This window comes from Trachinotus anak, unplaced genomic scaffold (genome assembly GCF_046630095.1).
Source record: "Trachinotus anak isolate AG129_WGS33_773 ecotype Australia unplaced genomic scaffold, CSIRO_AGI_Tana_v1 ptg000019l, whole genome shotgun sequence".
Lineage (NCBI taxonomy): Eukaryota > Metazoa > Chordata > Actinopteri > Carangiformes > Carangidae > Trachinotus > Trachinotus anak.
In genome coordinates this window covers 30153355-30180866 of record NW_027273870.1, presented here as the reverse complement: position 1 = coordinate 30180866, position 27512 = coordinate 30153355, and the positions used below count along the sequence as shown (strand labels likewise).

At 43.6% G+C, this 27512-nt stretch overlaps 1 protein-coding gene across 5 annotated transcripts; it reads right to left on the bottom strand.

Moving 5' to 3' along the window:
* Positions 1-100: 100 nt before the first annotated feature.
* Positions 101-27284, bottom strand: LOC139637058 (sodium/calcium exchanger 1-like). Of its 5 annotated transcripts, XM_071505551.1 has the most exons (11): positions 19841-20457; positions 15249-17077; positions 9070-9176; positions 7083-7103; positions 6903-6920; positions 6789-6803; positions 6111-6179; positions 5252-5379; positions 3244-3343; positions 2741-3013; positions 101-1954 (listed from the first exon to the last, which is right to left on the bottom strand). In XM_071505551.1, exons 2-11 carry the CDS (start codon positions 17051-17053, stop codon positions 1578-1580), a joined length of 2913 nt encoding a protein of 970 aa, XP_071361652.1. In that variant the 5' UTR covers positions 17054-17077; positions 19841-20457; the 3' UTR covers positions 101-1577. The 5 variants fall into 5 exon arrangements, with proteins under 5 accessions (XP_071361652.1, XP_071361649.1, XP_071361648.1 ...); XM_071505548.1 differs by lacking the exons at positions 7083-7103; positions 9070-9176; positions 19841-20457 and adding exons at positions 8504-8607; positions 27165-27284; XM_071505547.1 differs by lacking the exons at positions 7083-7103; positions 9070-9176 and adding an exon at positions 8504-8607.
* Positions 27285-27512: the final 228 nt, after the last annotated feature.

Here is a 27512-nt window from a genome sequence, read left to right as displayed (position 1 = left end):
AGCTAAAGCTCCTGCCTTGGGACACAGCTTTTGTCAGGTGCCGCTGTGGACCAATCAGACGAGAAAGATTCAGAAACATTCAAGAGCAAAGACACCGACATGTCACTCACTGTACTTTAATATTTGAAGCAAAGACACTGCATTCTGTAGTCAGACAATAAGCAACAACTCCTCTGTTTACATCATCCAATAGGCAGTCAGCTGCTGTTTCCAAACAACCAATCACATCAGAGACTGCCTCTCAGCATTCTTTGAGGTTACATATGCGCTCTACACTCACAAACAAACATACACATAATTATATTTTCTCAAACATTTAAATTCACCACCACAGCAGTTCAGGTCCAACAAGAGTTCTCGGTCTCTGTACAGCAAAACTCAGGAACCCCCAACGCTTCTCTTCTCAATTTATTTTTCAAATATAACTACATTTCAAACTCAGTGCAGATATTCACGTAGGTGCAACACTATCACTGCAGTCGCCTTTGACATCGAAAGTCCTGCAGGTTTTCCAAGTCTACAGCATGAGCTGCCTCCTTCATCGCCACAGCTGCTGGTGGTCACTACTGTGGGTGTGGTTTCAAAGTCCATGCAGGTCGAAATTAAAATGGTTTATGTTATAGATTGCTTAAAGGTACAGGTGAAGGATTTACAGAGGAGGTAAATGTCTTTAAATGTTCGGGAGGTATGTGAGGATGACGACAGTCATGTCTTGGAGGTCACCGGCACTCAGCAGCCAGAGAAAAGTCCAATGTTACTTACCAGAGTAAATCAAAAAGAAGGTTCAGTTCTGAGGTTTCCCTAAGAATCTTTGGAGATCCTTTCAGAACCTTTCTGGAGAATCTTTCAAGAACCTGTGGGACCTTCAGAGACCCATCAAAGATGTTTAGAACCTGTTAGACCTCTACAGAACCTAAAAGTACTATGCAGTTGGAATATATTTTCATTAAAATGTTTAGACAACTGGTAGAACTGTTACATGTCCATCAGAACCTTTAGGAATCCACTGAGTAAGAAGGAATAAAGAACCCAGCAAAACTATTAGAAGTTTATCTGAACCCTTAGAGAAATGACAGGAACTTGTTGGAACCTTTAGAAATCCGTCAATAGTCAGGATGTTTTTATAGCCATTAGACGTGTATCCAAGTTTTAGAGAACCTGTTTGAATATGCTGAAACCTGTTGGAATCTTTAGGAATAACCAAGAGTCGTTAGGAACCTTAGGGATTTTTACAAACCCATCGAAGATGTTTTCAACCCGTTAGGTCTTTAAAGAACATAAAAAGTCAGAGTCCATCAGTAACTGTATATTGATCTGTTTATAAAGTCAGATCAGCAAAACAATCATCCAAAATTTCAGATATCTGTCATTAAGTTAAGATTCCTCTAGAACCTTAAAGAATCAACCAACTGTCAGGAATCTTACAGCCTTTAGAAATTTACCAAACCTTTAGACAAATTACAGAAAGTATAGGAACCTCTCAGAATCTGCAGGAACCTATTGGAGCCTTTGAAAATCCATCAGAACTGTTCATCAGTTGTGTTAGAACCTCATGGAACCCATCAGAAGAAGAACTCTTAGAAGCCCTTTACATGACAGTAGGCTTCCAGAGAGGAGAAGATGATGTACATCAACCACAGGCTGAAGAACAAACAGGTGGTGAGGACTTTGGGGATGCGGGGTCCGCCGAGCTCCCCGCCGATCTCTGGCCGCCGGCGGTAGATGAGGACAGCGATGCAGATAAAGGCGAATATGGTGAAGAGTGTCACAGAGAAAGCCAGCGTACCTGGGTCGACCCTGAACTCCTGGCCTTTGGAGTAGTGGTAGATGGCAGCTATGGACCATGCCACGCCAATACCCAGGAAGACATTGACAGCGTTACTTCCTGTCACATTGCCAATGGAGGCGTCAGCATATTGGTCCTGGATGGCCGCCACCTTACTGGCAAATGTGTCTGAGGGAGAGCGAAAGTAGAGATGAGTTGTACATGTATACTGTTGCACTGATGCAGAGGTAATGTGCAAAGAAACTTAGCAATGCATCATCAAAGGAAAGACAGAGGAAGACTGCAAGTATGGAAGCAAGCAAAGTTTAAAACTGCAAATGTTTTATAAGGAAACATTATGATGTTCATCGTGTCTGTTAGAACTCAAGAACAGTTCAACAGAAACTCCACAGGGCAGGTTGCCATATAGTGACTGTTGCAAGCATTATCCCCACCTTCAGCCATGCAGCACTTCACAGTACAACACTACATCTACAGAATAAACTTTATTCTGAAACTGTTTAGTTTGGGCATGTTAACTTTAATCCTGAAACCTTTATACTTTATTTACTTTATTCTGCACACGACACCTTCTAATGAACCTTTCTCAGAGCCCCAAGTGTACTTTCCACATGATGTAAATTTTGTCATTTGCTCATGTCCATGAGAGTCCAGGTGGACTTTTGATGTGTTCGTGTGCAATCCAAAGACATTTGGACTGAAAGTGTTGTCATGCAGACACCTTTTGTAGTAGAAGCAGAACTGTGAGCGCGTCCACAACTCTGGACTCTGTCCCCTCCCAGTGTACAGTTTGATCAACGAGTCATTACATGGGTATTCACAATAAACAAGTAATTCCTTTCACTGCCCATCACTGCAGTTAAGAGAATTACTTCAGTTGGAATGTAATGAATGCATTGTATTGTATGATAAGTCAAAGTCCCCATAGGGAAGGGGGACAGGTTTGGGTCAGACCTGGTACAGAAGTGCCCAAAGCTACAAACACCACAGCAGTGACGGAGTCTTTGAGACCGACGGTGCAGCCAAAATGAGACGCTAGGTCACCAATCACTGCCGTCAGGAGGCCGATGCCACAGATGGAGACGACGAAGCAGGCCCAGCCGTTCCAGTAGTCGGTGGGAGGAACAAAGGCAAAGAGAAGCTTCCAGAAGACGGTGAGGAAGTGCATGATGTAGTCAAAACAGGAGGGCAGCTTCTCCTGGCCAGATTCGTCGTCATCATCATCACCTGAGGAGGAGAGGGAGGAAGAGCCAGGAGTCAACACTGACTCATTTTAGAGCTTGGTTTGATTTATCTTCAATGACCTCAAACAAAGTCAGTAATGGAGCCTGTTTTCTTTTCCTGTCCCCATTTGTACAACTTTCAACCACAAGCTGAGACAGACAGAGACAGGAAAACAGACACTTTTTGGTAAGTAAAAGGACTCGAGGTTGATTGAGGACAGGTTGGGCTTGTACCAGAGCTGACTGTGATGGCTTCCGCAAACTGCTCCCTCCAGCTGTTGGTTCCAATCAGCAGAGCCAGGTTGGTCTTCTTGATGAGTTTATCCACTGTGCTCTGAAAGACACAAGGTCACAGGAAACCACACAGTCAATCAAAGTCCAAACCACAGCATTTTAAAAGGTCCAGGCACAAGTTCATTCATGTTCTCTGTTGATCTTTTAACAAATTGTGCCACCAGTCTGGTCATTTGATGAGCTGATGATCGATCTTAAAGTTTTGGAAAGTAAAGGTCTGCCCCAAACCTGTCCCACTTTCCTCACTTTCCCTAAAGTAAGCTTTGGAAAATGATCAGCATGTGCATATGAAGTGAATCATACTGGACGTGTTTTAGCAGTGGAAGACGTTTTCTTCCAAAAGCTTATTCTCTGCTGGTCAGTCTGACACACAGCAGAGATACAACTGAAGCAAACTGTGTCTCATTTTGCTGATGACTTGGCACAATTTCATCTAAAAGACTAAATAAATAAATCAATAAAAAAAATCAAGCCTGGAGGAAATATGGACGTTTTACATATTTGACAGATTCTCAGTCTTTGTTGTTCTGAACTCTATACATGAAATATACAAATTTGTCTGTTTCACAACTGTGACTTTGATCACTTGATTGTCTCCTATTGACCTCCAGAAGTTGGAAATAGATGGAGCATAGAGATAAAAGTCCTGTTCATTTTTTTCATTGGCAGTGTTACAGTTCTTTTCCATACTTAGACGGGCATGAAACTCTTCTGGTTGAATCATCAGTAGAAAGGTAAACAAGACAACATCTCAGTCTTTGATAAAATCAACAGGAAATCTGTGACTGTCTCATTTCAGTTTGACCTTTACGGTCTATATGGTCTTTGAAGGCCACACCTCCAAAGGGTGCAGCCCCTGACCAGGGACAGAGCTAAAAACTGAAGGAGAGAAGTCAACTATGACTCCCAATGTGTAGTTCACTGACAAACATCAAAGGCTCATGGGTATTGTAGTATTTAGACCCATGTGGCAAAATAAAAGACAGATCTGATGTCTTATATTAGAACATAATCCTGGTGATCGTTACATTATCCATGAAGTCCTGGGTCTTCAGTCACACTGAGGAGAGAACATTTTCAAATGGGCACACAGAACACAGCGGTTAGTAAAGCTGGCTAATAGTTGCTGAGCAACAGTAAAATAATTCTGTGTCAATACGACTCTACAGCCAGTTTTAGTTAGCACAAAGAAACTGTATCAATAAAACCGCAGTATAAGAATGAAAGTAACAGGGGTTATGTACCGGACTGTTTCTCAGTGGTGACAGTTACTTCCTGGAATTGCCACTGGTTGCCTGGCAACTGCTCAGAGCCAAGAAATAGTCGAGCACATAATCTGCATAACATGAAAAATTGACATTTTTCTCGTTTCAGTTTTTGTACAAATTAATCTAACAAGATTTAACATGATAATCAATGATCTGATGATCTTTAGAGGTGCTGGTTGGTGGATTTTATTACCTTTGGACAGAGCTAGGCTAACTGTATCCACCTGTTTCCAGTCTTTATGCTAAGCTAAGCTAACCAGCTGCTAGCTGTTGCTTCTTTATCGCACAACCTGAAGAGCAAGAAAAAGAAGAAATATATTTCCTGAAATGTTGAACTTTTGCCTCAATAACTGCAAACCAGATGTAAAGAAGTTAAAGGGGAACTACACCGGAACATTTCATCATTTCACTACACAACAAGAGATTTTATGTTGTATTCATTTATTTAACTAATTTCCCTTTGGGGATGAATAAAGTCATCTATCTATCTATCTATCTATCTATTTGTAAGTCTGTTTGTTTGATTGGATATTTACTGTCTGATTCCTTCTACCTGGTGATGTTAATTATATTTGATTATTTTTAGAATTGCTCTAAAACTGTGGAGGACCTTGTGTCTCCTTCCTCCGCTGCACTGATTTTAATGTTTTGATTACAATAAAAAGAGAAACTGATCCCACCTTGAACTCGTATGACTCCTCGATAATGACCTCCAGTTTGATGTGTTCACCCAGCATTGGTCTGCCCATCTCCGCGATCCGCCTCTCCTCCTCTTCCTTCTTGGTCAAAACTCCCTCACCCCCCTCCTCTGAGAGAGAGAGAGAGAGAGACTGATTGTAGGATTCTCATCATTGATGCCTCAGGATTCAGAAAAAATAGGATGATGGATGGATGGATGATGGGTCTCTGTAATGAATGTTATAAAAAGTACCTGCTCTATTTGAAAAGTGCGATAACTTCGATTTGATGCTTTATAGATAAAAATGGACTTGACATGGATGGATCGATAAACAGAGGGATGGACAGAAGGATGAATGGATGGATAGACAGATAAACTGATGGAAGGAAAAATTCCTTGGCAGATGAACTTAAGAATAAAAAGACAGAATGATGGATGGACAAACTGATGGGTGGACATAGAGATGGACAGAGGGATGACAGGACAGACTGATGATGACAGACTGAGGCATGAATGAAGGATGGACAAATGGATGGATGGAAAATTGAAAACTGGACAGACTAATGGACAAATGACCTTAAAGGATGCGTTGCACTGCTGCATGATTGATGCATTGATAAATGGATTGATGGACACATGGATGAATGAATGACTGAATGAATGAACAGATGGACAGACTGATGAATGGAAAATATCTGGAGAGATTGGTGGATGGAGAGAAGGAATTAAGAGAACTTATTAAGAGATGAATGAGACAGATGGATGAACAGAAGAACTTAAGGATAGAGAGAAGGACAGACCGGTGGACGGGTAGATTGATGGATGGATAAAAGGATGGATGAACAGACAGAAGGATGTACCTGTGATGTTGGTGATGGTGGAGGGGGCGGGGTGGTCCCGTCCCTGGACCTTCCTGTAGACGTCTCTGCCTGAACAGGTGAACAGAAACTGATTCTACTGACGCCTCACATTCCTGATGTGAGAAACAGCAGCTGAAGCATCACAGCCTCCGCCCACCAGCAACAATAACAACACTCAGTAAATACGGTCTGAACTGAATCAGTGTGTGAGCTGAATCTGAGGACAGACAGTTTTTGACTAGACAGATTCAGGTGGTGTGATGTCACTCAGCCATGTGGTGATGAAGGTGTGACAAGCTGAAAACACTGATGTCACTAATGTGACATTAGCAACATGAGCTGCTGTGTGCGTCTGCACGAGGCTGAGAAGAGCAACTCAACACAACCAACAGGATGTCAGCCTCAGGTTGTAAAACAGAGCATGCTCAGTGAGACTCAGGCTGTGTATTTTGATTTTGTTGTTTGTTGAACTATTTTCTAACGATAAGCTTCTCATTTCTAGGAAATCAGAAAAACCACAGGCTGATCCATCCAGAGGACATTTTAATGTTTGGGGGGGGGGGGGGGGGTGTCTGATGGTGACACTACAGTGCTGCATCTCTGTTATCAAACACTTTGTTGCTTTAAGTGTCAAAACACAACTAAAGCAAGCCTTTACACCGCTGACAGGTGTCTTACCACACAGCTGTTTTTCTACGAAGAGGTCACACAAAAACAATAACATTAACTCAGGTCATCAGGACACTCAGGTCTTACATCATCAAAACTGACCTGGTGTTCGGGGTCACCTACCTGTTCTGACGAATCCACCTGAAAGGTTGAAAAATATAAAGAAGTCAAAATCTGCTCTGGATTCTGTGGTGATTCTTTACTGAATAACAGAAAATCCATCAAAACCATGAAGTTAATTATGTTTCATGAGTGAGACAGAATGAAAAACAGTCAGCAGGAGAGAAGAGCGGAGCAGCTTACCCACTTCCTGAAGCAACAGAGCTGAAGAGAAGAAACAGATGAGAAAGAAATCAGACAGGGAAATGGGACAGAAGGTAAAGACAGAGACGTCAGGTCAACATCTCCACTCTCTTGTCCAGACCTGTCCTCGTCACAGGACCAACAGAGACATCAACGGCTCAGGTCGTAGAGACCTGCTCATGTTTGTGAGGGTGTTAATGTCAGGGCTGTGAGCTCTGGACAATGTTCAGTGTTTCATGTTAAATCTGGTGCAAATTCAAACCAAAACTGTGAAATTAACAAAGACAGATTTAAGACAACAGATGGACAAACAGATGGACCACCTGTTACCACAACACTGCAGAGTACTGTGCTAACCTGTACTCACCTGTACTAACAGACCATTCTTAAACTAACCTGGCCTAAAATTAGTTGCCCAAGTCCCAACAAGCCCCAAACTTTCTGAAACTTTCCTAACCTGTTCAAACCAGACCCAACCTGTCGAAATGCATTCTAACCCGTCCTAACCTGCTACAACCTGTTCTAACCAACCTAGACATTCCCTAACCTTTACAGACCTGTCCCATCCTGTACCAACCATGTCTAACATGTCCCAGCTTCTGCAAACATATCTAGACCTGTTTTAATGTGACAAACTTTTCCAGATGTCTCTTGACCTGCACCACCTAATCCAACCTGTCCCAACATGTCCCGACCCGTCATAACAAGTCCATCGAATCAACCCCTCCAAACATATCCAGCTGTCCAAAAGTTTAAAGTGATCCATCCCAACCAGCTCCAACCTGTCCTGACCTGGTAATGTGTCCCTCCATGTCCCAACCAGTCCCAGCGAGTCAATCACTGTACAGTCCTGTTGAACGCTGCCACAACCCATTCTACACCTTTTTTACCCATCTGAACATGCCTCACCATGTTGCATCAGGTAATATACTGGCCTGTCCCAAACAGTCTGGACATGTCTGTACCATTATGTAGCAACCAGTCAAACGCAGACCCATCAAGACCTACATCTAACCTGTCAACCAACCTGTCCCAAGTTGCCTCAGTGCAGTCAGTCCATCTTGTCCAGAACTGTTCTAACCAGTCCAAACCATGTCTCAACCAGTGCTAACGTGTCTTTATCAGGACTTTTACAAGCCAGGAGGATAACTGTGAGATTATGGAAGAAGGTGCCTTCCGTAGGAATGTGGACAAGGATCTGAACTGAGGAACGCCTGTCCTCCTTTGGACAGATGAACTTGTATAGTCAGAGGGAAAGAGAAGGACCCTTTATACTGAGTTTCAAGAAACTCACAATATTGTGTGATTTGAAATCGACTTAAAAGGCGACAGAGCAACAGTAGCAAGAGTAAGATGAACAAAAGAGGGTAGATGAAGGAAAGGTCAAAGGTCACCGGAGTGGTCAAGGTGCTTCTTCACACCTGTCCATCTCCTCCTCTTCCAATATGGCTCCTGCAGCTCTATGTAGAAGCTGGCCTGCTTATCGTACTCCTCATGGTCAATTATTCTAACAGATATGATTTTCCTGCAGACAAAGAGTACAGACAACAACAATGGGAGGGGGGAGGGGGGGTCAGAGGTCAGGAGTCATGCATTAGTTCACTGATACACATTGAAACACACTTGTAAAAGCCGACAGATTCAGTCTGGCAGGGCTGTGTCGTTATGGTCACCGTGGCAACACTGAAGTAATGAGGGGGTGAGGAGGGGTTGACCTCACGTCATCCGGCCCACAGGGGTCAAACTCTGAGGTTAAAGTCACAATGAAAGGAAGAGGTGGGAGATCCGTCAGTAAATACTGTTAGATGACATCATGATAAAGACCTGGTTCCCTCGTCAGCCTCTGACAGTCATTATGACTTTAACCGCCAAGGTCAGATTGGTGGAGGTTTTCCCTGCAAGGCCTTGAGGTGAGTTTGGATTAACAGAGGTCAAAGGTCGTTAGTGATGTGGGCGGGGTTACAGCACAGGAAGGTGACACCCCCACCTTTCCTCTCACTCATCTCCAGCAGCCGAGGCTCGCCGAGCTCTAGGAAGAAGTTCTTGTTTTTCTCATACTCTTCATCATCGATTATATTGATCTGAATAGTTTTGCTGAAAGAAAAAATCAGAAAGATAAGTTCTAGAGGCAGAAGTGTGCAGAAGTCTGAGGTTTGATGAAGGAAAGAAAACAAGATGAAACAAGGTGTCAAAGACTCAGTGTTGGGGTGAGTGCTCGAGAGAAAAGCAGGGGAACATCCACAAAACATTTAGAAAAATATTTCCTAAAATGACTCATTGATCCTTAAGTTCAGTAGTTACCATAAAAAGTCCAGTGACACATAATGAAGCAGAGACTTTCCTCCCTCAGACATCTGAAGCTGAAAAACTTTGCTCAGTTTTCACTGACACAAACATCGTCCAATCATGTCTGCAAGGTGTGTCAGTTTTTCAACATGTTGAAGTGGTGCACATGAAGCTGTACTGACAACAGCTAATGCTAACAGATGGTAAATAATAATAATCCCTTAAAACACCTTCATCAGTGCTGAAATACAAAGTGTAGAAAACAGCCGCCACAGCTTTCACCTCCTCAGGCTGCATGCTACCAAACCAACTGCCTGCTAAGTATTACAGCCTTAAAGGGGCCTATTAAGCTGTTCCCGATTTTTTTCATATATATAATGTGGTTGATGTATGTAAACATGAGGGAGAAGCTCAGGCCTCAGACTGCTCTGATATTTACAGTATGTCTTACATGGAGATTAAGATACTTGTAGTGAAGCAGAAACAGGTTGATGTTCATCATCACCTCTGATTTAAAGTCTGGACAAACATCCTGCTCAAAGTTTCCTAAACCAATGACATGATGAACATGTTGTGTCCTGGAATCAGAAAGAAAACCTCCAAACCAACAATCTGCTCATATTAAATAAACATGGAAATGGATGAAGGCACTTTTGTGTTTCCACGCTGCTGGTGCACACACACGCACACACACACACACACACACACACACACACACACACACACACACACACACACACACACACACACACACTCTATGGATCTGTCCAATCAGGGCTGCTGTAGCCTGCAGCCAACTGATGCCTCCAACACTTGAAGGCAGAACAAACTGGTGCAACCGAACTTTTTGACTGTGTCATCAGGTTTCATCTGTGATTTAAAGCTCCATCCAGTCTAAAGGAAGATGTCCATGTGTTTGTGATTATAAAGCAGGTCTAGGTTCTATATTAATACTGTGAAAGTATCAAAGCCTCAGTCCACAGAGAAATGCACACAGCCTGTATTCAGACACTGAGCCTTAAAACCAGCCGTCAGGACTTCTGCAACTTTGTGATGTCACAACAAAGCAGTCACCAAGAGGCTCAGATCCTCTCCTCTGATTGGCTGACTGACCTGTTGTTACTAGAGCTCCAGAGAGAAGCCTGAGAGATGGAGATCAACACTTCAGATAAAACACAAATATGGAGTTTTAAAGGGACAGTTGGATGCAGTTCAGGTGAAGTGATGGGACATTTTATGTTTTAATGGGAACAAAAGAGGCTAAAAAGCTAAGTTGAAGCAAGTTGGTGACAATTTTCACATCACATTGACCAGAGACACTTTACTACAACACAGTCATTTGATATAATGTTAATATAAAAGAATCCTGGCTGGTGGAGCTGTAGCTACAGTACAACAGTAAGTCTGCTCATCATCTCTGCAGTTTTACAAGAGCCTGACCCGTTTTGAGCGGAGGGAAACACACAGTTGAGATAAAGTGTGGTGAGGCTGGAGATGTGGCGGGCAGCCAGCAGCGACCTTCCCTGTCGTTGGCTCTGAGAGGAGTGGGCTGCAGTCGTCTGTCTGCTTTATGGGCTGATCCTACGACGATGAGCAGGGTCCTGCTGCTGCTGAACACAGGCTGCCCTAATAAGGAAGAGAGCTGCATGGTGTTTATCTGACCAACACACCAGGAGCTGGGCCAGTTTGGACTAACAGCACTACAGAGGACATCTGAAACACCAGGGTTGGAGATCCACACACTCACTCTCTGAAGAATGGGTTAGGACAAGATGGAAGACAGAGACAAAAAGTAATCAACAAACACCCAACAACCACTTCAACTCAAAACAATGGAAGAAAGAAAGAAACACAACAACACAAATGGAGGAGTACTCCACTGATGTCTGTCACTACTGTAAAGTCTCACAACTTACTGACCAGATTTCAGCTTCAAAGAATCTGATCATAGATCACAACTCTACAGACAACAGAGCCAGAGGCTGCAGAGACAAGACCGTTCCCCCGGGACGATGGCGGACTCTCACTGGCTGCTCCGGTCTGGAGCCGGGCTGCAACTGCTGAGGTGACCGCTGGACTCACCTGACAGGGGACTTCATCTAAAGTCAAAGCTCCACAAACGAGGCTGTCCTGTAACAAATGAGCCCAAAGGTCGTCTGTCAGCAGGTCACTATGACCCAGAGTTAGGTTCTGTTGCTAGGCGACATCTAGTGGTGGTAGTAATGATGACAGGAGCAAGGGGAAAAGTGCGGTGACGTAGTTTATAGAGCGACAAAGTCCACGTCAGGAGGAGGTTGCAGCTGCTGCGCAATGCACTCTGGGACATTAAATTGCTCCCAAAAACGAGTCCCGATAAAACAGCTGGAGCGACACGCTTGATCTGTACCCGGCTGATGTGGAACCGTAGTTGGACTGTGACTCAAAAATCTACCAGAACACGAGTAGAAGAACGCAGAGTGAGAAGGGCTCATGATGTCATCACTCAGCTTCTGTTTTCTCTGGTCTGCACTGTTTCCATGGAGACCCAAAACAGACAAGATGCAATAGACTGTTGTCAGACAAGTCAAAAATATAACTGATCACAGCAACAAATAACACATTAAAATGGAGTGTAATGATTTCCTGTAACTTAATTCATTTTACTCTTATATTTATGCATTATTATCTGTGGGGAATAGTTTAATAAATTCCATTAAATGTTAAATAAAAGAGGAGATGAAGGACTTAAAATATAGAATAAAAAGTTTAAAATAAAATAAAAAAGTTTTAATCAATTCAACTCTGAAGCTCACTGATTAACAATCAAATATTGTAACTTAAAAAAAAAACTAGGCGGATGGTGAGTAAAACTACCTGAGGTTTGATGGAAGTTCATCAGAGCTGAACCCGTTTGAACATCCAATGTGCTGAGTGTGAGGCTCAATAAACAGTCGGCTATGAAACCCTGGAAGGTTTCACTGAAACAGCTTCACTGTAACCTGATGAGCCTCAAATACTCTGGTCCACATAAACAGCAGCGGTGTGAGGCTCATGTCACACAGACCAGCTCTGTTCAGGCCCAAAGATCCTCACTGGGAATTTTTACAGATGTGAGACACGTCCAGCTGAGCTACAGATGTGAAAATACTACTGATGTTTTAAAACACAGTGAAGTGCTCCAACCAGAAGAATGCACATATGACAACAGCTGCACTGACGTAGAAGCTTTTATTCTGTCCGTCCCCTCCAACTGTTTTGGTCTCTACAGCGGGCTGAATTTATACAACTCACCTGTTTACATTTTATCAAGGACTAAAGTTATGGAGTATTGAGGGCGTGGCCTCTTTGAGTGACAGGTAGGTGAGTGTTTGCTTGCCACAAAGTGACATGCAGTCTCAGCTGCACACACGCCCCACATCTTTGACCATATTTGGATTAGCTGGGAGTTAGGGGCGGAGTCAGATACTGCCAAGATGGTGACGGTGGAGCAGCTCACTCTGAGCTTCAGAAACCTGAGGGTGACGTCACAGAGGCTCCGGCCATCTTTATTTATAGTCGATGTCTCAGACACATTACACCTATATCAGAGCTGATTAATCAATTAGTTGATCAACAGGAAATTAATCAGCACCAATGTTTAAAGTCAGTTTTAAGGTTTCTCAAAGGTAAAGATTTGTTCGTTTCTTTAATCGTCATCAAAATTAAACTGAAAGTCTCAGAAACAAGACGTTTACATGTGTATGTAATGTGTAGGTTGGACATTTTTTTTCTATTTCCCATAACTATTTTACACCTGCTGGTTATTACTGAAGTAAAATTTCTGAGGTGAACATATCCACTCAGCAAATCACCACAGCAGAAACATGGCGGTGCAACATGATGAGCTCTGTGGAAGAACAGAACCCACTCCATGTGTAGATATGAAGGGCTCATTCTGAGCTAACAAAAACACAGCGATTCATAAGTAATTATACAGTAATGAGAACGGAATTATAAACATTACATTACATGTCTGCCAACAGAACCCTTATAATCCTACACACTGGTCCTTCAATATCACCCAACGAGCAGTAAAGTCTGGGGAGGACTGTCCTGTCCTCCAGGGTCAAATAAAAGTCACTGTATATGTGCAGGAAATGCAGATTTAATATTAGTCAGCCAGTATCAGTCAGTAATACGGTACCAGTGGATCAGCTGATATCTTGATCGGTCTATATAAGGCTCTCCCAGCAGCTTGTTCTGAGTGAATGCAGGGCATCGTCCTCATTAATAAACTGAAACAAAGAATGAGCGTGGCACCATTTCCATTTCAAAACGCCGTCATCCTCCCTCACAGCCAATGGCCATGTTTATGCTCTGGAAATAAATGCGTTGCATTACATTCCTGCTGGCCGCAGACATGGAAAGAGTCTGTAAAGAGCTATGTGAGGCATGTAAACCTGAAGCTAGCAGTCACATGACCGAGTGGAGGTGGAGCTGCTGCAACACCAGGAATAGAAACCGTCTTCTTTTAATAAACCTCTGTTTAACATCACACAACCTGCTGGTAGTTTTATGGTGAAATAATGTTTGGTATTAAACAACCAACCGACTGTTGGCATCAAGAATCCGATCTGTTTGATTTGAGCTTGACTTTGAACTTGATGCTGTTGAAATGCAGACAGCGAGTGTAGTTTGTACACAGTGTACCGTCATTCAGAAAGTTTGTCTGCATTTGTCTATGTCCATGTGTGAACAAGAGTCTGTGTCAGGTAACAGATCCGGGACGTGAAAAATAGATAGACCAAGGACACAGAGAGAGAGAGAGAGAGAAAGAGAGAGAGAGAGAAGGAGAGAGAGACAGACAGAGAAAGAGAGAGAGACAGAGAGACAGACAGAGAAAGAGAGAGAGAGACAGACAGAGAGACAGTTGTAGCACAATGTTGAGAGACAGAGATTTTGTGATGGTCCATGGTTCAACAATCTGCAAGTTTCCATTCACACCTTTTACTGCACATCAGACTTTAAGACAGACGCTCTGCAGGTATCTGTGTCAGTATGCTAACTACAATGATTAAAGTATTAAAGGTTCTGTTAACAATTGTCACTAGACCTCCAGCATCTTGGACCAAAACAAACTCTTTATTGGCCACTCCTCCAGCCAGACCAGTTCTGGTTCCATGCTTGGACTGGGAAATAAATTCAGTCTTGGACTGATCCACTGGGACTGGGTGCGTGAAAAACACTGATGGAGCAGGTAAAGACACTGATGGAGCCAGTAAAAACTTAAAAAACTTAATGTATGTTTTGATGGTCCACCGGCCGACCAGGATTTGAGCCGGTAGTCCACAGAAGACCAAAACAAGGACAGAAAAACTGTATTATTGTTTAGAATCTCGTGTATAGAACCTTTAACTGGACAAAGCAGAAGTGTAATTGTTATGGATCTCAGCACTAGTTTGAGGTCCCTCTGTTAGATCAGCTTCTGTCCAGTTTCTCATGTATGTTCCCAAACTGGGAAGCTGTTCTCTGACGGGTCATCTTTTTGTCCAGTCCAGTTTCCCTAAGCCACAACAGCATTCAGTGACTGTAATGGTTATATTCAAAAACTGCATACATTTTGTTTCCAACCTCACATTGGACTGCAGGTGAACTCGAAAGTTTGACAGGTGTGTCCACCTGTTAACCATCCATGAAGACATATGACAAGATAATACGCCTAATGCATTAACTTATTACTCTTCATTCAAACATCATGTCGATGAAAAAGAACCACAAGTGGACCATTTATCAGATAGTAACATCTAACAAACATCCAAAATGCTTTCCACAGAAATCGGGGAACTGTACATTGCCCCATATGTTTAACCATCATTCAGCACAGTGTCAGTGAATCTTCAAGTTAAGAAGATTTGTACTTACAAGATCTCATCATTCTCAAACTCCAGGACTCCATGTGTGTCTTCAAAGTCCTCACCGCCTCCTTTAGCTGTCCCCTCCATGGTTTTGTATGGCACCACCACAACACCGCGAGCCCCTGAAGTCCGTACCACCTTCACCTCCATCACCCCGATGCTCTCACTCACGGTCACTACTGGCTCATCAAATGTAAAGATCCCTGCGTGGTCGTCATCGAAGATGGTGACAGTGGCTGTGCACGGCAGACCTAAACCTGCAAGAGCATCCATATGGTTTGCTTCATGCCCGTCTGAGCCAGCACCCTCTGATATGACCTTCACATTGCTGAGGTGAACCAGAAAATGCTCATCTTCTTCAAAAATATCATCATCAATAATGTCAATGCGGATTTCCTTTTCAGTCTCGCCTGGTTTGAAGACAATCGTTCCTTCAGTGAACTGGTAGTCTGAGCCGGCATTTGCAGTGCCGTCTTCAGTCCGGTAATCCACTGTGACTGTGCTTATCAGGTCTCCACCACGACGCACCACGTTCAGCGCTACACTGCCACAGTTCTCAAGACACTGGTAGGTACCAGGGTCGAAGAAAATCTTGGAGGAAAAATCGTTCAGTGAAACCTCAGAGCAGATATCATGCAGGGTGGCCCTCTTGGCCTGGTCAGCAGCATGCTTCTTTAGGATGTTGCCTGCTCCTGTCATGATCCTGGTTGCCTGACAGCGGTAGAAAGCCCGACTCTTCTGTTGCTGGGTTAAAACCTGATAATTAGCAAGTTCCATCAACTGCTCCATCTCCTTCTCTGGATGTTTTTGTTTCAGCTCCTTCAGGATCCTGGCCACCTCTCTGCGGGACTCCTCCTCATCCAGCTCCTTCACATCAAAACCCGACTCTCCATCCATGAATTCCTCTCCGTTGGACTTGAGCATTTTGCCGTCCATTTCAATGTCGACTTTTGAGGGAAGCTCTGGTTCTCCCTCGGTTTCAATGATGATTCCTTTCTTCTTCCCTGCTCTGTATCGTTTGTACATGTATTTGTAGAAAAGTAGTCTGCGGTCGGCTACATAAGCAAACCCAACACAAATGGGGAAGAAGAAGAGTGTGAGAAGCCCCTCCCATATCTCAACAACACCTGGAGAGAAGACAGCCAGGATCAGGTAAAGCCAGGTGTATGCAAAGACGCTCCAGGCAGCAGTGACGAAGAACACCCGGAGGTGCTTCACCTTTCTAGTCTCTCCCTCAGGAATGACAGACACACAAAAACCAATGATGACAAACATGTTGAAGGCAGCGCTTCCTACTATGGTGTTAGGGCCCAGCTCACCGGCGTCAAAGTTGTGACCGCAAACCTCCACGACTGACAGGAGAATTTCCGGGGCGGAAGAACCGAGTGCCATCAGGGTCAGGTTGGACACCGTCTCGTTCCAAATGCGCACTGTTGTGGTGATCTTCTCACCGTTTGGTTTCTTGATGGTGATCTGTCTCTCTTGGGAGGTGATGACCTCGATGGACGACATGAAGCGGTCAGCGATGATGGAGACACCCAAGAACATGTACGCCAACCCTAAAAAGTAGATTGTGGCTCTGGCGAGACGGTCGGTGAAGGCGGGGTTGTCCGGCTTCCATACTGGCAGGATAACACCCTCTATGCACTCAGTACTCCCGCCACATTTGGTGCGGTTGCTGACTGTGCTGTTGGACTTGAGGGTCACAGCAGAGCCTCCTGCTGCTGAATATGGAAATTCAGTTGAGATGATAGTCAACAAGAAAAGCAGCTGATAGGTTGAGAACGGGGATGAGGTCCTGGCTCGGCTCATGGTGATGCTTGAGCTCCCTTAAACCTGCAAGACACAGAAGGAGACATCAGTTCGTTGGTTTCTATCTGATGATGTTTGAAACTGGGCAACATAAACATCCTGACTTCCAGGATACTTCCAAATGTCGAAGCGCTTGTTAAACAAAAACTTTCTTCTTTTAGAAGTCGGTACAAAAAACTAGTATCTGATACTACATTAGTAGAATAAGACAAGCCTTTATTTTAGGGAACACTTTCAGAGTAGTTTCCTCAGGATACTGTTCAAAAATAATGTAGTTCTGATCCTTGAAACCTTGACACATGAAAGACTTCCATTATACATTTAAAAGCCAGTGTTTTTGGCAGTGTCATTATAAAATTTTATGTTTGTTCATTGGCTCATAATCAATCAGTGGCTGTGGTGAAAAAGTCTGTTTTTCTTGGGGAGGTTCCATTCGAGTGAAATGACCTGAAGTGTCTCAATGGACCATTCTTTATGACATGAAAGGAGATAATGTCCCACAATTCCTTGTGGCAACATTTAAAGCGACGGACCATTTTTTTACCATGGCACCACGTTTGTGACACGATTTAAAACTTTGATTGTCTGTGCTCCAAATGCATAAATATAGATTCCTTATCTTTCAAACCCAGTCAGGAGTTATCATTAAGAAAAAACATTGGATTTATAGTTAACAATACCATAACATAAATACTATATGATTAAATGTGATTTTACTAAATCCCTCCACTGTGTAAAAGTTCACTAAAAATGAATTTTCTTTACTTAAATGTACAATAAGGTCAAAGTGCCCATGTCAGAGAACACTACAATATATATTTATATTTGATTATCTCATAATTATTATTTTAATGGCTCAACTTTCTCTACTTGTATATTCCTTTCTTATTATCTCATTCTAACATTTCAGTCTTGTTTGTTTGGTTTTCATGTTGCTGTGAGTAACTGATGATTAAATATTGCGGCATACAAACTGAAAACATCCTCTCTGAGGAGGTGGGACTGTGTAGGACAGGAAGCCTGACTTGAATTGTAGAACTACAGCATGGAGAGTTTGTCCCTGTATGAATCTTCCATGTGTTATAAATAAAGCCCAGTGTCAGTGCAGTCAGATTCTTTTCCTAAGTCCTCATGAATTCTCCTTCACATTTTCATCCTTCATCCTCAGGATGTTTTTCATCAAGGTCGAGGTTAGAAAGATGTTTTTGACTTTGAATGAGTATGTTGGGTCTCAGTCACCTGTAAATAGTTTTTGGACCTCAGAGATAATAAAAATATGAACATTTGTGAATGTGACTAGTTTCTTAAATCACTCAGAGATTAATCTGTTTGTTTGAGTGATTCCTGCATCAGACCCAATGAAACACACTTGTTTTCATACAGTAAATTCCCTCCTTCTCCTTTTCACTGACTCTAACTGTGACTGTTGTATATGTTCACACCTGAAGTCTTAAAACAAAATGTTCTGAAGAGTAGTTTCTACAATTTTAACACTTCTCAAAACGTGAGCACTAATGTACAATGATTACTCAAAATTAATATTAAAGCTCCATGTTTTACTCTTCTTCTGTGTTTTATCTGAAGTGTTGATCTCCATCAGAAGATATATCTGTGGTTTAAGAACCAAAAACCATCTCAGTGTAGTTTTACATCTCCTCTCTCAGGCTCTCTCTGGAGCTCTAGTAACAACAGGTCAGTCAGCCAATCAGAGGAGAGGATCTTAGCCTCTCTTCTGATTGGCTGACTGTTTTCTGAGTGATCCAATAAAAATATGGCAGATTTCAGGTAAACACTCAGAGAAACCAAATCCTGCAAGGTTGGATGGTGGGTCCAGGTGGGTGGGGCTTGAGACATGGCTTAGGGTGGTGGCTGCTTTGTTGTGACATCACAAAGTTGCAGAAGTCCTGACGGCTGGTTTTAAGGCTCAGTTTCTGAATACAGGCTGTGTGCATTTCTCTGTGGACTGAGGCTTTGATACTTTCACAGTATTAATATAGAACCTAGACCTGCTTTATAATCACAAACACATGGACATCTACCTTCAGACTGGGTGGAGCTTTAATAATAGTATTTAGAAGTTACTAGTTTTTCGGTTGTTGAGTGGAACAAATAAAATCTTGATGGTTTAAAACCTCATAAAGCTTCTGACTTTCTGTTGCATGAAAATCAAATCTTTTTGATTCATCAGACTTTTTCATCACATAATCACCTCGGGCTCTTTGGATGAAAATTTATCCACCATTTATCGAAAGATAATCAATAAGGTGTATATGCTACTAGTTGCAACCACTAATTTACATAAACTGCATTTAATTCCATGCAGTGATATTTTATCACCATATTTTTGATTGACAGTTATTTACTTGAATTAATTGTTAAGGGAGGATCACTGTAGTTTTACTTGGTGTTGTTCATTGTATTGATTTATTTATGATCTTTTGCTGTGTATTTGTCCTGTAATTGATCAGCTGTTCCTCTCTCATTTTCTCCTTCATGTTGACTGTATATATATATATATATATATATATACATACATATATATAAATTTAAAAACAACTTTTTCTCAAACTCACATGAACGTTAAAGACACAGCATCATTTTATGCACCAGTAATACTTATAACATTACTATACCATATAATACTGTCATACTTTAGTATCATATAAACTAATACTACCGTTACAATAACACAGCTACACATCAGATTACATATAAAGCAGTATGTTCAGCAGTGTCTATAACACGCTGAGCTGTTTCCTCTGTGACAGTAGAAAATCAGAAACCTACCGTGACTCAAACAGTTTCAGTATCTGACAGAAGATAAAATCATTGAAGGATCAAAATCTCCACAAAGACATGAGAAGAGTTTTGATCCTGGAGGCAAAAACACTGAGGAACATCGATAAGGAAATGTCCACTTCTCCTCCAGAGGAACAATAAAAGCCTGTCAGACGACGTGGAGACAAGGAACAGAAAAACCAGAGTCTGATGATGTTAACACCGTCACCACCAAACCACCACACTGTTCAACACTGTGACCATCCCGCTCTGCCTCCTCCCTCTGTATCTGTCTGTTAACACTTTCCCTGCACCGGCTCATCCTCTGCAAGTGAAGGAAAACACTCGCTCAGCTTCACACTCAGTTTTGTCACAACAACAAACACAACTTCACCTCACAACCACTGACACCTGCAGGAACATGATGTTTCAGTAACTCCAGATCATCATGCGGAACACAAAGAGCCCACAGGTCGACTGAGCGGCAGCTTAGTACGACCCACAGTCACGTTTTACTGTGAGGCGACCTCTAGTGGTCGCAGTAATAACGACAGGAGCAAAGCAGGAAGTCAGGTGTCGTGGTGTAAGGAGGGAGGATGTCCACCTGAGGAGGAGACTGGGATGAAGAGAGACGGGAGGCTGGTGTTTGATTCCTGAGTGAAACAGCAGTAACAGTAGTTACAGTCGAAACCATGTTGTTTTTATTGTAACCATGGCGACAAAGGTCCGGTACACAAGCAGCTGTTTCAAGAGATGCTTCGATGTGTTGTATCAGAGGGTGGGACTGCTCTGCACCATCAGACCAGATCCAGGTCCAGGTCCTGCTGGTGACAAAGACCGGATCCAGCAGAGTCAGCAGAAAACACGACTGCAGCTGCTGGAGACGTGTCAGCACAGAGACACAGGTGGGACAGGGGTTGGTCCATGAACCAGGTCTGGAGGGGGTCCTGCATCAGGTGGTGTTACACCATCAGGAGTTATAACAGAAGAGGATCGTGGACAGAGAAGAGGGAGGGACTACTGAACTGTATGAGCTTCTACAAAACCACCACGGAGACCCTGACAGACCTGAAACCACCGCAGACACAGGGTCTGGATCAGGGTCTTAGGGTCTGTGAAGCATAAAAAACGAGTTTCTATAAACATGTGAGGCTGCATCACTTCCTGTGGACAGGATGAGAGTGTGTGTGGAGTCTTGGACGACCAAACACCACGATAACGTTTCCTTCTGTCACCACATCTTACACACACACACACACACACACACACACAGAACTGTGGTTTTGTCTGAAGCAGCTGCTGAGTCCTGATGAAACCACCTGTTTTACCTGAGAGCTGCAAACTTCAATCATTTTAAAACTGTCCAAACATTAATCTCTTTAATTATGAAGACAGCACATCTGTCACATCTGTCTGTGAAAGCTGCAGCAGCACAAGTCACACTACTACTACTACGACTACTACTACTGCTACATTACTACTACTACATTACTACTACTACTACTGCTAACACTACTACTACTACTACTACTACTACGTCTATACTGCAACACAACTCCATCGCTGCATCAGAATTCTAACGTTTTCTTACATCAATACAAAAACATTAAAACGTGACATTATGACCTCACTGCTGTTGTATTATGACATTAAGACAAATACTTGACAACTTCATTACAACATTACAACAGACACATCAGTGCAAAAACCAGCAAAACACTTGCACTAAAAACAGGTGGATGTTTAATCAAAGCCCTGTCAACTGATAAAAAAAAGTAAAAAGTATCATCATCTCCAGTCAGCTGATCAGCAGTGTCACAGAGCATCTCTTCCACAGCTGGACCCTGGATGAACATCTGCTCCTGAGGAACTCATGTAATGAAAACTTGTCATTTTTGGCCCTTCTCTGGGCCAGTACTCACCTCTGGTCCTGACACAGCAGCAGCAACAGCAGCAGCAGAAGAAGAGAGTGCATTCAGGAGGGAGAGCTGTGTCCGATAACTGCTCTAAATTTAACAGAAACAGACATTGTTCTAAACATGGCAGCGTAGCTGCCTGTGTGCTGCTTATCGTCCCTCTCCCAGCGGGCCATAGCCATACAAGGCCCTGTGGGGCCCGGGGCCATCCAGCAGCTCCTCGCCCCCGCCGACACGTGTGGGAGATAACGGCTAACAGCTAAGGGCAGTTTGGTGATGCCGATGGGCCCCAACAGGCTGGAATGCTGGGATAAGTGCCCCCACCCCCAACACATGACATCTGTACAACCTTCACATTTTCCACTGAGAGAAGGTGACACCCAGAGACCTGCAGCCCAGGACGCTTCCAATAAAACTGTACCAGAGTAAACATCAACACACCTCTGTCACACCTGGACCTGTCCTACCTGGACCTCTGTCACACCTGAACCACAGACAGAGACACATTATTGTGTTTGACTTCTGGTTGTTTTCACACTGTGGGTGGACCATGACACACTGAATGTGTCTGACCTTTAAAATCTTTGATACACAAAAAGGTGCTGAGCTCCTCATGTCCTTCATCACTGTTACATTTACTCACATATGAAAACACTCAAACTGATCTCAGACCAAATCAGATCAATGAGATCATTAACAAGTCATCAAACATCAATATCCAAAACTCACTGACTTCGTTATAGAGAAAAACCCAACAAAGAGCAGCAGCTGGAGACAGGAAGAAACCTCCAGCAGAACTGGGCTCAGGAAGGGGGTGGGGGTCTGCCTCGATTGGTTGGGGGATAGAGAGAGAGAGAGGCTGAGGTTGAGCCGACAGATGACACATCCAGCTGTTTATAACAAACACATCTGATTCACACAGAACAGATAACAGCTTCTAGTTTAATGTCACTTCACTGTGTTGCCGACACACACACACACACACACACACACACACACACACAGTACACTCAGTCCTGGTCTTATCTGAATGGACAGATTAGAGACTGAAAACATGAATCATGGTGAAAAGGTGGTCTAAAGAGTTCTTTATTATCACATGTTCAGAGGCCACAGAGAATAAAACCTTCCATGGAGGTCGATACCAGTGGAGTAACTAACATTAGTTAACTGACAAAGCATCAAGTGAAGTTTACAGAATGAAATTAACTGCAAAAGTTAGTAAAGCTCCACAGTCTGAAGGTAGATGTCCATGTGTTTGTGATTATAAAGCAGGTCTAGGTTCTATATTAATACTGTGAAAGTATCAAAGCCTCAGTCCACAGAGAAATGCACACAGCCTGTATTCAGAAACTGAGCCTTAAAACCAGCCGTCAGGACTTCTGGAACTTTGTGATGTCACAACAAAGCAGTCACTGCTCTCAGCCCCGCCCCAAGCCCCACCCACCTGGACCAACCAGCCAACCTTGCAGGATTTGGTTTCTCTGAGTGTTCACCTGAAATCTGCTATATTTTTATTGGATCACTCAGAAAACAGTCAGCCAATCAGAAGAGAGGCTCAAAGCCTGATCCACCTCCATCTCATATAGGTTAATGAGAGGAGCCAATAAAACATGGAGATTCATGAGTGACAGCTGAGTGACCAATCAGGAGCTCACACAGGGAGGCTGTCTCTCTTCATCGTGGGAGAAGCAGAGACTTTTAGCCGCTCTGTTCCAGATGTTGCAGAACTCAGACTTTATTCAACTTCCTGTTTACATCTACCTGTATTACAGCATCCTCACAGGAACAACCAGTCTCCAACCCAAACAACCACTAACCCTCTGAGACGACCCACATCAGTGTCTCCTGATATAGCACCCTTACAGCAGCAGGCGTACCAGACCTTGGTTGTCATGGTTACAATAATAAACATGTGGACTGTACAGAGAGCACCGTACCTACCTTCATCGCCATGGTTACTATAATAACAGTCATGTCTTGGTTAGGTTCAGGTAAAGATGGTGATTTGGGTTAAAATAAGTTCTTCCTCAACATTAGATGATCTTTGTTGTCATGGTTACAATAATAACAACGTTGCCGCACTTTTCCCTTTGCTCCTGTCATCATTACTACGACTACTAGATGTCGCCTAGCAACATAACCTAACTCTGGGTTATAGTAACCTGCTGACAGACGACCTCTGACCTCGTTTGTTACAGGACACATGGTGACGTAAAACCATTATCACACTGCCAGCTTCACTGATGCAGACCAGCAATCAGCAGCAACAGTGGTCAGTAACAAGATGGCTGCTGTAGTCGTTTATAGCTGTTGTATATTGTTACGCTGCATCTATCACAGCAGCAGGAACACGGTGAGGTCGCCTCACCATTTCTTGTCCCCCCCCAACAGTTTAGTTTCTGGGGTGTAATGAACATTAAATCCTCAGGGGGGCTCTGAGTCTTATTTTTCCCTGAACCCTGTCTGCAGGCTGCAGAGCCTCCTGTCAGGCTGCACTCAGTCTCCACCCATAAGATGGTTTATGCTGCCTGACTGTTAAGAAAATCGTGGCGTCGCTTCAAGGATGATCCAGGTCCGGACTGAAATACCTCAACAAGCACTGGATGAAATCTGAAGAAGTCTGATTCAGACACTCATGTCCCCCAGAGGATGAAGCCTTTGACTTTGGTGATCCTCCGACTTTTCCTCTAGCGCCACCACGAGGTTGACGTTTTCAGTTTTGGTTGATAACTATTGGATGAATTGCTGTGCAGTTTGGCGCAGACATTCATGATGGTCATTTTGTGACTTTAGGTCAAAGTGTGTTGGGTTATCTGACACCTCACGGTGCAGCCGCTGCAGCCCAACGCTCTGAGGCTAGTTTCTGTGATGCAGGGGTCAACCTGGATTCCTCTCATCTGCACTGTGGCAGCTGGACAAGACAACGACTGTTAGAGCTGATTTTTACAGATTAAGACGTAGCAAACCCTGAGATACTGGAAAGTTGAGCCGCTCCACCTGCTCGTAGACTGGTTTCCCAGCAGCTTCCAGCTGTGAGGTAACAGAGTTTATCTCTGCTGACTGATTATCACTGCTCACATGCCTCCAGTCTTTTTATTTTTACCAAATGTTGTGTGTGTGTGTGTGTGTGTGTAGTGTTACGAAGGTGCTTGTTAGTCTTTGCAATCTATCTTGACTTTGATTTCTTGCCTAAAAATATGCAAATAGACAAACTAACCAAACACAGAAACAAAAGTATCAGTGACGTCACTGTTCAGACGGACACTGAACTGGTGGCTCACGAAGTTACTGAAGCTTTTCTGTAGTTGATTTAAAGTGCGATGACTCAGATGTTATTTCAGAGACGTCTGCTCACTTGCTGTGTGATGAGTCACATCTGTTGCGTTTCTGTTGTTTTCTCATCTAAATGCTGCACGTGTTCTATCAAACTGATTCTTACATTTTATTAAGTTGTTGTGTGTTGAGCCTTCAGGGCCACCATACTTTCTCCCTCATTTTCCTCTCTGTCTGTTGCAGTTACCATGACAACAGGAACATGAGCTGTATCCCAGTTCAGTGTCTCATCTCAAGACCGATCACAGCAGTGCGACTGGACTGTCCCATTCAAAGGCTCCAACAGGTGGATCCTTCATGGTCCAACATATCCCAAGATTCATTGCTGTGTTAATGAAAACAAAAACCCCAGAGAGAGTCTGAGGATCACACTGTGAATGTCAGTGTTGTGTCTCAGCTCAGTTCAACAGTAACGGTACAACTGTTAAAACCAAGGACCTGAAAACAAAAAGTTACTATGAAGAAAAGATATGTTTTGTCAAGGTTGCTAGGCAACAGGAGCCACACACTGCGACTCAACAGTAAGGGCGGGAACCGCTGTTGACAGTTCGTCACTGCAGCTCAGCAAGAACACAAAAACTGGCTACGAGGGGGCCACGCCCTCTGAAGGGTCAGGCCCCTGAACAGGGACACAGCTGTTATGTCAGTGACAACAGCTGGATTGATTGATGGGATGGGATGTAAATAGGTCACAGGGGTCATGGTTGAAGTTCGGGGCTTGGTGAGGTCCACTGGTGGAAACACAGAGGTGTTGGCAGTCACCACCATGTGTTTGAATGTGTTATTGTAGTTGTGAGAGTTTTCAGCTGGAGTGACTCAGCTCTTTATTTCTCTCTGCTGATTGGCTGTTTAGAGCAGCTCGTTTCCTCTGCAGGCTGAATGCCAGCTGATGCCAGAGCTGCAGGACAGTTGATTCTACATGAGATTAAACACTTAAGTTTTTTGTATTTATTGCACCGACCTCTTCATCCATGTACCTTCAGGTGTTGCAGATTCAGTGTATTGCTCTAAGTGATGCTACAAAAGCTGGTTGTGACAGACTTGACGAGGGCAGAGATGATGCTATACGTCTCAGGGTACGTACAGTATACATGACATCGGCTCACTGTGACCTTCACAAACAGCCTGCAGAGTTAAACTCGTCAAACCCGCTCTCTCTGTTGGGTATTGGCCTCGTGCTGCTGGAAGCGACTCAGTTTGTCCTCAGTGTTCTTGCCTCTTTTCCTTTTGAATTTGTTGCATTCAGACTCTGAACACAGACGAGCTTCTCTGGTTCAAACACAACCATGTTTTCAATACAGCCGCTTCCAACTTAAAGTCACTGAGTTTTTCTGATTAAGTTTCTTCTTCCTGTTTCTTGCTGAGCTGCAGTGGAGCGCTGCATTGCTCACTGTTACACAGAATGAGAGCTTGTGTGGATTTTGCATCAACGGTTCAGATGGACAAACAGCTCTGAAGTGGGCAGCTGAGTTTTCAATCAAAAATCCTGCTCATCTTGTGCAGGTCAGGTGTGAAAGAAGACAAACCAATCATCAGCCTCCAGGTCTGAAACATGAAGCATCAGCAGTGAAGAGCTGAGAGCAGCAGTTCCTCTAACGACCACTAGAGTCTGGCTCCAGCAGTGAGTCAGTCCCACAGACTCCCATGTTCAAATGTCCAACTTTACAGCAGAAAGAAACATGTTTACAGCCTGGTACAGAAACTGTTCTGGTCTCTAGAGATCATTTCCTCCTTCATGACACCTGTACGGCTGAATTTATACAACTCATCTGTTTACATTTTATTAAGGACTAAAGGTGTGGAGAATTGAGGAGGTGGCCTCTTTGAGTGACAGGTGGGTGAGAGTATGCTTGACACAAACAGACATGCACCAAAGTCTCAGCTGCACACACGCCCTGCCTCTTTGACCATATCTGGATTAGCTGGGAGTTAGGGGCGGAGTCAGGCGCTGCCAAGATGGCGATGGTCGATCAGCTCACTCTGAGCTTCAAAACCTGAGGGTGAGGTCACAGAGGCTCCGCCCATCTTTATTTACAGTCACTGCCTTCACAAACTGTTTGGCTAACAGGATCAAATCTCACCATCAACATGAAGAACCGTCAGTCCTTCACTCCTCCCTCAGGTTTCTGGGTCATGTTGTGGAGGTGGCAGAGTTGTCGAGAGCTCCCTGCTCTTACAAACCTAAAGAAATGCACTGTTCCAAGGAATGAATGGAGGATACCACAGATTTAAGAAACCATGTCCACTGAAGGGGCGGCACGGTGGTGCAGTGGTTAGCGCTGTCACTTCACAGGGTTTTAACCCTGGGCCTGGGGCCTTTCTGTGTGGAGTCCTCAAAATGAGGAAGTCTTTAGATCTGTTGGTCTAATTCACAAAACTTTTAGTGCTAGAAGTTGCTCCTAAATCTGAGGAGTTAGTCAGAGGCATCA